The 12,797-nt window shown below is 35.9% G+C and overlaps 1 protein-coding gene across 4 annotated transcripts in view; it reads left to right on the top strand.

The window, feature by feature from the left end:
* Nucleotides 1–12,797, top strand: part of ARL13B (ADP ribosylation factor like GTPase 13B) — a 75,809-nt gene that overhangs the window by 11,465 nt on the left and 51,547 nt on the right. For 2 of the 4 annotated variants that reach the window (XM_060150737.1, XM_060150735.1), the window contains exons 2-3: nt 4,074–4,144; nt 10,702–10,951. In XM_060150737.1, coding sequence (XP_060006720.1) covers nt 4,074–4,144; nt 10,702–10,951 — 321 coding nt within the window. The remainder of the gene's footprint in view (nt 1–4,073; nt 4,145–10,701; nt 10,952–12,797) is intronic. The other 2 variants (XM_060150738.1, XM_060150739.1) reach the window with 2 other exon arrangements.

Here is a 12,797-nt window from a genome sequence, read left to right as displayed (position 1 = left end):
CTGTACATCTTACAACAGAGTCCTTCCATGTCAGCCTTTCTAGTTTGGTATATAATTCAAGACTCAGGGATAACTGTAATAAGAGCTAAGTGATCACTTTCAACTTCTGGGAAGGTCACATTATTACCTATATTATGATACTGGTTCCTTAAGTAGAAGTATATCGGGTTCCTTTTAGACTCAATACACAGCTGTATTGAGTTGTGATTGTGTATGAATGTAACAAGCATGTTTTCCTTTTGCTTAAGGCTGCTTTCCTGAGATGTGCTCTTAATGCCTGGGTTCAGCAACTCAGCACCCTGCCAGTTCTTACTTCCTTGGTGTGGTGTCTTCTCAGGCAGTGTTCTTAGTCTGGAACGTCTTCATCCTTCCTCCTATTTTCACCTTCCCCTTGCTCGGCAAACTTCTACATTTTAAGAACTTAGCTGAGGCATCATCACCTTGTGTAAGAAGCTTCCCAGATCTTCTCCTGTATCTCTAGGCTGAATAAAGTCTTCTTGCTCTGTATTCCTTTAGCGTCTTGTATATATCGATAAGCATTTTAAACTGTCATAGTGTCATAATGTACAAATATTTGTTTACATTTTAGTCATTCTCATTAGATGATGAGCACTCTGGGATAGAAATGATGTCTCAGGCATTTTTGTGTCCATAGTACTCAAATGCCTTATGTACTTTTATTGAATTACTGCCTGACCAAATGACTAAATGATTGCTTTTATTGCTAGTGTCAACTTTCTAGACACTATAAACCTAATAACACTGTTTATTATTTTTTCAATTGAAGGACTAGTGTATTTGATCAATAATCATAAGACTAAAAAACATAGTTTTTTATTTCTCTGTTGTTACATAGCATCACAGCCAAACTGTTCCCAATCAGTGATAATTTATCTTATTTTAAAAAGTTATAATGACATGTACATTTTAAAATGTGTTAGATTGAATATATTCAGTGGTTAAAGAGTTCCACAGAATTTTGAGTGTTAGGTGATCGTTAGCCTTTTAAACCCATTCTATTCTGAAAGTATAAATTTAATGCTTTGTTATCAGGCATTGCAGTAATTCATGCTGTGATTTCATTTGTACTGCTAATGTTATGTTTTTTCATTAAGGCTTTAATTACCTCAAATATTTAATTAAAGCTGTGTTTTCAAGCTTTGGCATAATGATCTTAAAGATTAACTGTGTACTTGCAAGTGTAGTCAAAATAAAAATAGAAATCCAGAGAGACTTATTTCTTGCCAGTCTCAGCATGATTATAATTTTCCAAAGTGATTTTCATGTTTGAAGAACTTTTTTTTGTTTGAACCTAATATTCTGTTTTAAAAAAAGAAAGCTTTTAAGGTAAAATCTAACATTTTTCCTTGATAGCTGCTTTAAGAGTAATGTTTCAAAGTGTGTAAAAGTAATTATTTGGACAGTGATTTTTTTTTTTTTAAACTGAAATCTTGACAAGAATGGAGCTGGGGAAACATAAAATGCTACCTTTGTAGTAGAGAATGAAGGGCCATTTTCCTTAAAAAGGTATATTTGAGATTTTTTACTCCGGCTCATAAGGGATGGGAAAAGGATCCATGATGTTCCTAGGAACTGCTGACCCAGTTGATATATGTTTGCAGTATGGTCTCCTGTGACTTCTAGAATAGGCATGGTCAGCTGCTATCTCTTCCTGTGCCTGCCTGTGCTTTCCCTTTACAACAGTCATCACACATAAATCTCTAATGCCTCTTTTCTTTCTAGGCTCTAAAGTTTATGATGGCTAGGGATTGTGGATGTTTGTTTGGTACTGTGTAATCGGTGCCTAATCAATAGTTACAGAATAAGTGATGCAAACAAGCAGAAAATGGGGATTTGTTCCCCAAAAGTAATTGTTTTGGTCATGGTGATGTTTGAAGCACTGTAGATCTTGAAATAAATTGTTAAAGAGCAATTGAATTAGCTTTACTATTATGGTCTAATTCATTATATATCTAGTAACTTCAGTTATCCAAAATATTGTTTAAATGCTATACAATCCATCTTTTTTGGATAGTCATTTATTATATTTTATTTAAGAAATTATTTTGTACTTAAATTTTGTACTTAAATGTTTGGAAGTTATGAATTCTTCAAACAAAATAGTAGAGTTATACTCTACATATCTCAAAGCTTCCATGAGAAGTAAACATATTTTTCAAAGTTGATAATACAGGTAAAACTTTCCCGTGGATAGAAGTACCCAGACCTCACATTCTACCTCAGATCCGTAATTCATAATCTGCTGTGTGCCTCTTTGGCATTTCCACTGACCCCACCACTGACTGACTGGGAATGGGGTGTGGGGATGCTACTGATTGTGACTTACCACTGACTCGGGCAGAGACGTACTTTCGTTTATTCTTCATGGTGGATGTAGGGATGGTTGAAGCATTTACAAAAGACTAAGGCTCCTGGATAACAAAGGAAATTAACATGAAGAGTAAATTAATTTCACTTACAAAAACCAAAGTCCTCACCATGGCCTACAAGGCCCTACGTTATCTGGCCTCTGATGCGTTTCTGACTTCCTGTCCTTCTTCCCTGCTCCTGTCTCACTGGGTTTTACCACACTGGCTTCCTTGCCTTTGCCCCAGCTGTACTCTCTTGCCCCAGATATTTGCATAAGTAACTCCCTCCTTCAAGGCCTTACTCAGACTTTACCTTCTTTCTCAGTGAGGCCTGCCCTGATCACCTTATGTAACTACAATCCATATCCTGCTCTACTTTATTCTTTTTTCTGTAGTACCTAATCACCTCTAACGTATGATATAACCTATAATTTACTTATTTCTTATATGTATTATATTGTTTGTCTCCTGTAACTAAAATGTAAGTTTAATAAGAGAAGGGTTTCTCTATCAGTTTCTGTTTTTCATTGTTGTTGTTGTTATTTAAATAAACAAGTGTATCTCAGGTACCTAGAACACTGGTGTATGGTATACAGAAGATGGTCAGTAACTGTTTGTTTAATAAAGAAGTCCAGATCCAAGAAAGCCAGGCCTAGACAGATGAAAAAACACCCTTTCTTGCCATCTAAGTTCTGTTTTTTAACCCTTCTTGGAATGATTGCCAGTGAAGAATGACTGTACTTGGTAGAAACCCTGACTCTACCCCATGGGAATGTGGCCCAGTTATGCTGTGGCTTTCTCTCTATATTCCCAAAGTGGTGTTAATAGATGGTCTCATCATTTATACTAAGCAGTAGTTAAGCCTGGAACAGAAATGAGCTTTAGTGGTGGAGTGAATCGCTGAGATAATAGGACCAGTATAGTAGGTTTGTTCCTTTACAACCTGCCCCAGGTTTGAGAAGTTCGTAGGAGTTAAGTGAATTAGGTTCTGGTTCTGACTGTAACCAATTCATTGTCTTATCTTATGACTCTGGACTTATGTTTCTTCAATAGTAAAATTGAACTAGATTGTATTTTTTTTCTAACTCTGTGAAGTTTAGCTATATCATCAGAAACATTTTAAGCTTTATAATTTAGGAACCCTCTTTCAAAATATGTTAGCGCTTAGGTTAATAATCATGTTACTATACTATGTTTAAGATTTATACTTGGTAAGGTGCTGCATATATAAAAACAGTTGCGCATACTAGTAGTGTCAAGAACCTAACAATCATTCTTTTCTTATGTAATTTCACAAGAAAAAACAAATTTGTGCTAATCCTTAGACTTCAGTTAACTAGAAAATTGAGTCTTTAGACATGATAGATAACTCATGCTAGGATCTATCTCCCTCCTTGCTTTCTCTCTTCTTTCCCTTATTTCTTCTCTATCCTTCAGGTTATCTACTGTACAGTTTCCCTTTTTTTTTTTTTTTTTTTTTTTTTTTTTGCTTAGAGAACAAAAGGATGACACTTTACAGGTATTTTTCAAGAATTTTGCTTTTTCAATATATATTTTATTCATCATTGTACCCCCTAGCATCCAGCAGATTGTCTTGTACATATAGAGGCTCCTTAAGTGTTGCTTGGATGAATGAATTTGCTTTTATTTTTACCTCAATACTTAATTGACTCAAAGTGATTTTTTAATTTTTATTGTTTTAAGAAAGGTGACTCTTGTGATGGTGGGACTTGATAATGCTGGTAAAACGGCAACAGCAAAGGGAATCCAAGGAGGTAAGCTGAAAAAATTTATTATTAAATTACTCTGATTTATTTATTTAAATTGCTTTATTACATATTCATTGGGTACATATACTGTGTACTCTATTACTTTATATTCTTAGTATACTTGAGGCTAATGTGGTGAATAGACTCTGGCTTAATAGTACCAGCCTGTTATGTTTCAGATTTGAATGAATGCAGAGGCTCCTCGAGGTTTTTGATCAGCTAAGAGGGATCGCAGCTGTCTTCTAGCCAGTAGGAAGGAAAAAGTAAAAAAAGGACATGCCCCTGCCTTTAAGGATCCCTATCTTCTACTTACATTTTCTTGGCCAGAATTTAGTCACAGGGCTACAGCTAAATGAAAGGGAGGTAGAAATACAGTTAGCCAGCACAGTTCTCTTTGCATTTTTTGATTTTTTTTCAACATGATGTGTAATTTTTACAGTTACATTAAAGATACATTAAAGGGTTTTATGTCATTTATATTACATCTCATTGGATGTATTTATTTAGTCTTAATTTAATGCTTTGTAACTACAATATAGAGGTACTATACTAGTGAGTTTGTTGTATACCCAGAAGATGTAGCACGAGCCAGGCATCTTGAGGGTATGAATTGGGAGAAAACCTAACATATATTTGTTCCTGAAAATGGATTTTGCAACTAGATATCATGCATGACGGATAGGGAGCTTTTATTTATGGAAATTCATGAAAAAAAATTGACACCTTGAAAAATTTGCTGTTGGAGAAAAACATTTTGTCACCCCCAATTAGTTGCAAACTATATATTATTGTTTGAGGAGGCTTCTAAAGCCTTTTTGTACCCCTCATGCTGTCACCTAGGTTATATCCTTGCAAAGCACTCACTGTCACCATCTAAACCAAGGGTTTGCAAACCTCTTCTGTAAAGATCCATATAGTAAATATTTTAGACTTTGAGAGTCATATGGTCCCTTTCCCAGCTACACAGCTCTGACATAGTAGTGCAGAAGTAGCCATAGAAAATATGTAAACAAATGAGCATGGCCATGTTCCAATGAAACTTTATTTATAGACCCTAAAATTTGATGTATTATGAAACATTATTCTTGGGTTTTTTTTTGGAAATTATTTTAAAATGTAAAACACATGCTTAGCTTGAGGGCCATGTGAAAACAGGTGGCCAGCCAGATTTGGCCTGCAGGCCATGAAACCTTATCTAAACGTTTTCTCTTTCATCCCTTCAAAGCCTTATGTTCAAGGGAGCGGGATCCAGGAATGTGCTAATCAGACTGTCTAATTATTTGTGTGTACTTAGAACAAACTCTTTCGATCAGGCCTTCTTCTGAATTCCACCTCCATTAGTTTCTTTTTCTGAGTTTAGAAAATGTTCAAAGTGTCACATCATGAACAAAAAGTCAAAGCTGCCTTCAACTTTGAGCTCCCCTCTGGCTCTGTTTTTGTTTTTCATTTCGTATTTACTCTTCAGCCTACTCCAGTGACTGATTTCTTACCATTTTTCTTTTTTAAAGATTCCAGTTATATAGAACGACTTGAAGTTTTTCAAATTGAGCCTTTTGATACCTTTGTGATTTTGTTTATGCTGTTCCCACTTGCCTTATTAAAGGGAATATCAACTTATCCTTAAAGACATTATCTACTTATCTCTAAATATGCTTGTTTGTCGTATAGTCTCCTTCTTTATGAAGTTTCTTATGATCTCCTGCTGCCCTCACCCCTTACCACCACCGTCAGTACAATTGACCACATCCTCTGTTTATGTCTACTCTTATCTGTATCTACTTGTATAGCTACTTAATTGCCCCTCTTTTTATGTATTACTCTACCTCTCCAGACTATAAATTCCCCAAGGGCAGTTTTACTTATTTTGGTGTCCCAGTTCAGGCCATGCCTTAGTAGGCAGTCTTCCTAAAACATTTCTCCCATGGCTTCTCTTAGCTTATTTCTGTTTTGTTTTTTATTAAAATTTAAAAAAAAAATTATTGTATATTTCCTCCTTTCATTTGAGATAATCTTCCTCTCCTACTGTGTTGCCGTTGTCTGTGTCCAATATAATATAATTTTATTATAGCTTCCTAATCTAAGAGTACTTTCCCTATCTTGAGGTTCACTTCCTTCAATCAGCTTCTCTTCTTCATGGCTGTCAAAGTGATTGCATTAATAGGATATAGGTTCAGTTGTGCTAACAAATAAGCCTAAAATAACAGTGGTTTAATAAAATAGTTTATTTCTCTCTCATATTACAGCACAGGGAAAAGTAGTCTAGGGCTGGCATAGCAGCTCTCTGGTATTAGAGACTCAAGTTCCTTTTCCTATTTGCTTTGCCATTCCTAGTGTTCTCCCTTGCCTACCTGGTCCAAGGTGTCTCACTACTACATGTGCATTTCAGCTGGAAGGAAGAAGTAAAGGACAAAGGGAGGCTATCCTTCTCTTTTTTTAAAGTATGTGAACCAGAAGCCACCACATCATTGCAGTTCATAGGCCATTAGCTAGAACCCGTGGTGTTCCAGAGCTGGTTGCTACTTGCTATTATTGGCTCATATTAGGCAACGAGAGCCAGTTAGGCACCTCTCCTCCAAACTCTATGTTCAGGTGCCTCATATTGGTAATTTGAAATAGTCCACAGCGGGATTATTTACACCATGACAATTGGAAAACACTACCTATCAGAGTTCCACAGCCTCCAAAGCCAGTTAAACATTTAACAGTATACCACCAGCACATTATCTAGAACCTGTTCTCATGGCCACCCCTAGCTGCCATAGAGACTGGGGATTGCATTCTTTATCCTGAACAGCCATGTGCTCAGCTAAAAAATCCAGGATTCTCTGACTTTCCAGTATTATTTGCTAATAGTTCTAAGGAACTGTTGTTATTTTGGGTGGGAAAATTCTTTGTGTAAATTGGTCCCTAGCATTGTTGACATTAACACGTCTTTATTATATCGTAGTTATTTGTTTATGTATATATTTCTTCTTTTTCCATCTATATAAGTGCTCTATAAGATCAGAAAATATTAATAAATTTTATTAATCTTTGTATATCTAGGACCTTGCATAGTACTTAGCATATAACATAAGCTCAATAAATAGTTATTGATTATATATTTTCATTTTATCTTGAACTTTCTAGGCATTGTCTTAACATATATGCTTTACTGAAATCCTCAGGATTAGGGACCATATGTGTTTGAACGCCTGGTTCTTGTATGATGCCTGATTTATAACAGGCCCTCAATAAATGATTACAAGCATGGTTGGATGGGTAAATATATGGAAGAATGGACATAACGATAGCAGCTTCAGCTGTCCTAGCAGTCTGGTGTTGTAGTATTGAGCAGTTATATGCTTTGTACTGAGTGCTAAGGATACAAAGATAGTCACCAGCTATTGGGAAGGTATAGGCTATTGTGGAGACCAGCAAGAACACAGAATATTACAATAGATGGTGTAGGTGATACTGAAAGTAGGAAGGAATCATCAGAGAACGATTTACAGAAAAGGTCGTAACCTGAACATTTAGTCTTGAGCCTTGAAACACAGAATCATGAGTAGGAGCCAGAGGAAAGAATAGAGAAATTGGGGAGGGTGTTCCATGTATCAAAAGAAACAGGCTTTTAAAGTCCTGAATACCTGAATTTGAGTCCTGGCTCTGTCTACCATGTAACCTTGAAAAAATTACTTAATATGAATTGGTTTCCTGGGAATAGTGCCATCATTTTATCTGTACTTACATTGTTCCCCTGCTTGGAATTTTATTCTCCCTTCTTTGTTATAATTTTTTTGTCTTTTAAGACTTTACTCCTATTTCATTTCCTCTCTGAAGGCTTTCTAGGCCATGACTCACTTCTAGCTCCTCTTTACCCTTTTTCTCTTGAATGCCCTCCATTTTAGTTTGGGCTGCTGTAATAGAATACCATAGACTTAGTGGTTTAAACAACAGGTATTTCTCACAGTTCTGGAGGCTAGGAGCTGCAGTCAGGGTGCCAGTATGGTCGGGTACTTAGTGAGGGCCCTCTTCTTGGTTTACAGACAGCCATCTTCTCACTTGTATCCTTATGTGGTGGAAAGAGAGAGAGGAAACAAGCTCTCTTATGTCTCTTCTTATAAGGGCACTAATTCCATCATGGGGGCTCCATCCTTGTGACCTCATCTAAACCTAATTACCTCCCAAAGGCCCTACCTCCAAATACCATCACATTGGGGATTAGGGTTTCAACAGATGAGTTTTGCCAGGGACATAAAAGTGCAGTTCATAATACCTTCACACTGTGCTCTCCAGTCTTGTTTGTAGAACATATAGGTTCTTGTGTTATTCCCATTAATGGGAATAACACAGTTCTCTCTGAATTGTACTGGATATTCTTTGAGGACAGCAACCCTTTTTTATTCATCTTTGCATTCTAATGCCTAACAAAGTCCTGGTACTGAGTAGGTATTCTGTATGTGTTATTTCCCTTATCCCTTCCTCAGGATAGTTGATTTATTTTCACTGATAATTTCCTGGGGGTACCTTTCAAATCATACTCAAAGACAGCTGCCTATTTTAACTGTGAAGCCAGTTCTGGCCTAGACTAGATCCACATTTTTAAATGTCTAGTTTAATTCTGTTTTTGGAATATATGGCTGCTTATATTGCTTCTAAATTTGCCTTTTTCTCCTTCTAGATAAGGCAGGTCTTTTAAAAATTTGACTTGTGATGTCTATTAACTTTCTAGAGAGCTGTGTAAACTGCATTAAGATGCTTGCTGAAAGGGAATGGTACATTGCAAGTTTGTTTCTCTGTCACACCTAAGCCTAACAGCAAATGCCTCTCAAATTTATCTTTTTTTTTTTTTTTTTTTTTTTTTTTGCGGTACGTGGGCCTCTCACTGTTGTGGCCTCTCCCGTTGCGGAGCACAGGCTCCGGACGCGCAGGCTCAATGGCCATGGCTCACGGGCCCAGCCACTCCGCGGCATGTGGGATCTTCCCAGACTGGGGCACAAACCCGTGTCCCCTGCATCAGCAGGCGGACTCTCAACCACTGCGCCACCAGGGAAGCCCTCAAATTTATCTTTGTAACAGCAAATGTTTTGCTGAATGTGGGAATGATAAGACTCTCTAAACCAGTGTTGTTCAGTAGAGCTATTGCAATGACGGACATGTTCTATATTGGCTCTGTCCAGTAGGGTGGGCCACCAGCCACATGTGACTTTTGAGCACTTGAAATACAGCTTGAACAACTGAGGAGCTGAATTATTTTATTTAAGTTTAATTGATTTAAGTTTTAAAAGCCTCATGTAGTTTGGTGGCCACTGTATTGACCGTGCAGCTGTAAACAAAGTACAGTGGAGTAATATTTGTTGTGAATTCTAGCGATGAAGAGAGAATGGAAGAGACAGACATGAAGTTTGAACTCTTCTCTGTAACCACTGAGTCACTTGGTTCTGTTAATCTTTCATGAGTTCTCTCTTGCCATTCTTCTATTTTTATTTTCATACCTCTCCAAAAAGTGGCTATCACTCTCATTTTCAGTCCGTTTAGAGACTTTTGCAAAGATGAATCTGAAGAAAGACTACTTAAGTCACCTTAATTATGTTATTGGTCTGCTAAAATACCTTCCGTGGCTCCCAATTCTCTATCTTCAGAACCCTCTTCATTGTACATTCAGACTTAAGGGTTTGCTCCAACTACAGTGTTCAACTTGTGCGTGCATCTTGCTTTTACCATTTCTATTACTTAGGTCACTCATCTGACTGTCTAAATCCTACTGAGCTTTAAGGCTTAGGTCCCAGCTCCTAGTTCAAGTCTTGAACCTTAGTGATCTTTTTAATCTCTTACTGTCATTACCTCTCTGGCAGTTATAATTGTATACATCCTGTACCTTCTTCTTTGTGCTGTCATATGCAGAAGTCCAAAGAAATTCAATTATAAATTTATGAGAATATTCTGTATTCTATTCTTGTAGAAGAAAATAAAATCTACTCTTTGTATTTGTAAGCTGTCCTTAAAAGTCTCTTTATTGCAATTATAGATTTAATTCAGTTAATTAAAAAAGAAAGGTCCTATACTCTTCATAGCTTCTCCCATTATTTGGTTGTTCTAGACTATTCTCTAAATGTTTAGTTTTTCTTTATAACTCCACAGAGGTTGTAATGGTCCTTGGGCATGGCTGTGGTGTTGAAGGTTGAAATTTTTATTGTTTGTAACTTGGGGAGTCAGTGGCCTTAAAGGCAAGAGTTCATTTGTTTATTTATTCTACAGATCCTTATTAAGTACCCGTTATATGGTGGGCATTAGTTTAGGAACTGGGGTTATATCAATAAAAACAAACAAGCAAACAAAAAAAACAGACAGAAATTCCTATCTGCAAGGAGTGTAGATTCTAGTTGGATATTTTATAGTATCTACCTTTCCCCCAAACCAATGTGCTTAGATGTAACGCTTATTGTGTAAGCAAATAATAAACATTCTATTTAGTACTAGAGTATGATGAATAACACATTTATGTCATTTAAGTTGTGAAGTTAAATTAGTGTTATTAATTTAAGGTCTAAAGATTCTTTCTTTTATATCATTTGAAACAGAGTATCCTGAAGATGTAGCACCTACCGTTGGATTTTCCAAAATTGACCTTAGACAGGGAAAGTTTGAAGTCACCATCTTTGACTTGGGAGGTGGAAAAAGAATTCGGGGAATCTGGAAGAATTACTATGCTGAATCTTACGGAGTAATATTTGTTGTGGATTCGAGTGATGAAGAGAGAATGGAAGAGACAAAAGAGACAATGTCAGAAGTGATAAGACATCCTAGGATATCGGGAAAGCCTATATTGGTGTAAGTAATGTTGGTGTCATTGTAAACGTAGAGACAGCAGCATTAAGTCATTAAATTTACCTAAGTTACAAAATACTGAATAAGCTAAATTGTCACACCCTCGTATGATAAAATGTATGTAATTTACTGGGAGTTGTTAATATACCAAGGCCTTATTATAATGCTATCTGTAGAGGTTAAGCACAGAGGCTATGTAATGAAGAAATCTTATAATTAGATCTCCTGGGTTTTCAAATGTAAACTCTTTGTTTTATTTGATCATTTACTTTTGTCAGATTTTGAAAATGGTCTATTAACAAGGTTCTAAAATGTTTTTCAATTTATTTTCCTCTTTTAATAACTTACTTATGTTTTGCCTCTGTCCTTTTTTTCTTGAAGAGTATTCTTGTTTGAAAGTTATTTAGATGGTTTATTCTTTTAATGCCATGTTGATTTCTCAGTTTTTACTACTATATTTCCGAACTGAACATGTGGTCTGTGCCATTATCAACTTAGTTGTATGCTTAGCATCATTTTGTCCATCTGCCTAAACATTTAAAAAAAATCAAGTGACAAAGGACTTTTGCACTACCCGCCCTCATAGCATTTCTGCATAGTAAACACCAGATGGTGCTATAACTTTGAGACATAGTAAAGTGAAAGTAGTTTAAATTGCTCTTAAAATTGGAGTAAGTGGAATGTGTGTTTTGCCTTCTTGTCCCTTTTCCCTCGTTCTTGTGTTTCAGTACTAACGATTAAAAAAAAACCCAAGCAACCTATCACATGGTTAACTGAGAAATTGTAAGACAGAGTTCCTCAGTGGTCCTCAGTAATAAATGAACATTTTTAAATGAGGCAGTTTGGAAGCTCTGATTACACAAAGTAAAACTTTATTGTATCATTTATTGTTAAGCTTATACTGTTTAATTTTTATACATTTAACTAATTAAAGAAGTTATTTGATATATATATAATTAATTCTCACCTTTATTGAATATGAAATAGATTTTAATAGATATGTATACAGAGTAAACTTTGTTGAACCCATAGACTAAATTAGTCTCTATCAATGTTTAAGCATAGAACCAGTGACTTCTAAAGCAAAAAGTATTAATGACTGATGTTCATTTGTAAAATAATTGAGTGTGCTTTTTTTAACCCAATAGTTATTTATTTAATTTATTCTTTTATTCATGTATTCTCTCATGCATTTATTCATTCATACATGTACTAATTCGACAAATATTTATTGAACATCCACTGTGTACTAGACATTGTTCTGGTGATAGGGATACCTTTGGGAACAAAAACAATGAAACTCCATGTATGATCTCAGGAACTTACATTCTAGGGGGTGACACACAATAAATGTAATAAATAAATTGTACATTAGGTGATAAGTATATTGAAAACAAAGCAGGGAAAAGAAGATCAGGAATCCTATGGTGGTGGTGGTGACAGGGGCATGTTACTCTTAAAATTAGGATAATCATACTAGGTCATATTGAGAACATGACACTGGAGGTAAGAGAGTCAGTCATGCAGATAGATGTATGTGGCAAAGCCCTGAGGCAGAGGCATGCAGTTTGTGTCTGCAGTGTTTACTGAATAATCCAATGTCAGCAAGATATCTGCTTTCAGTTCTGTCACCTCTCTCAGCTAGTGAATTTCCAGAATTGGAAAAAAAAACAACTCACAACTAGGATGATTGCTCACCATTATAATTTCATAGTCAGTGCGATCTCACAAAGACATGGGAATTAATTAGGGATCAATAATATGTTTATGAAATATGGAATGGTTTGCCATTTGATGAGTTTTTCTCAAAGGAGTTTTACAACCATAGAATTTTTATTAATAAAGGTAA

The sequence above is a fragment of the Lagenorhynchus albirostris genome, chromosome 5, assembly GCF_949774975.1.
Source record: "Lagenorhynchus albirostris chromosome 5, mLagAlb1.1, whole genome shotgun sequence".
Lineage (NCBI taxonomy): Eukaryota > Metazoa > Chordata > Mammalia > Artiodactyla > Delphinidae > Lagenorhynchus > Lagenorhynchus albirostris.
The sequence above is the reverse complement of the archived record's forward strand: the minus strand, read 5'-3'. Positions and strand labels throughout refer to the sequence as shown.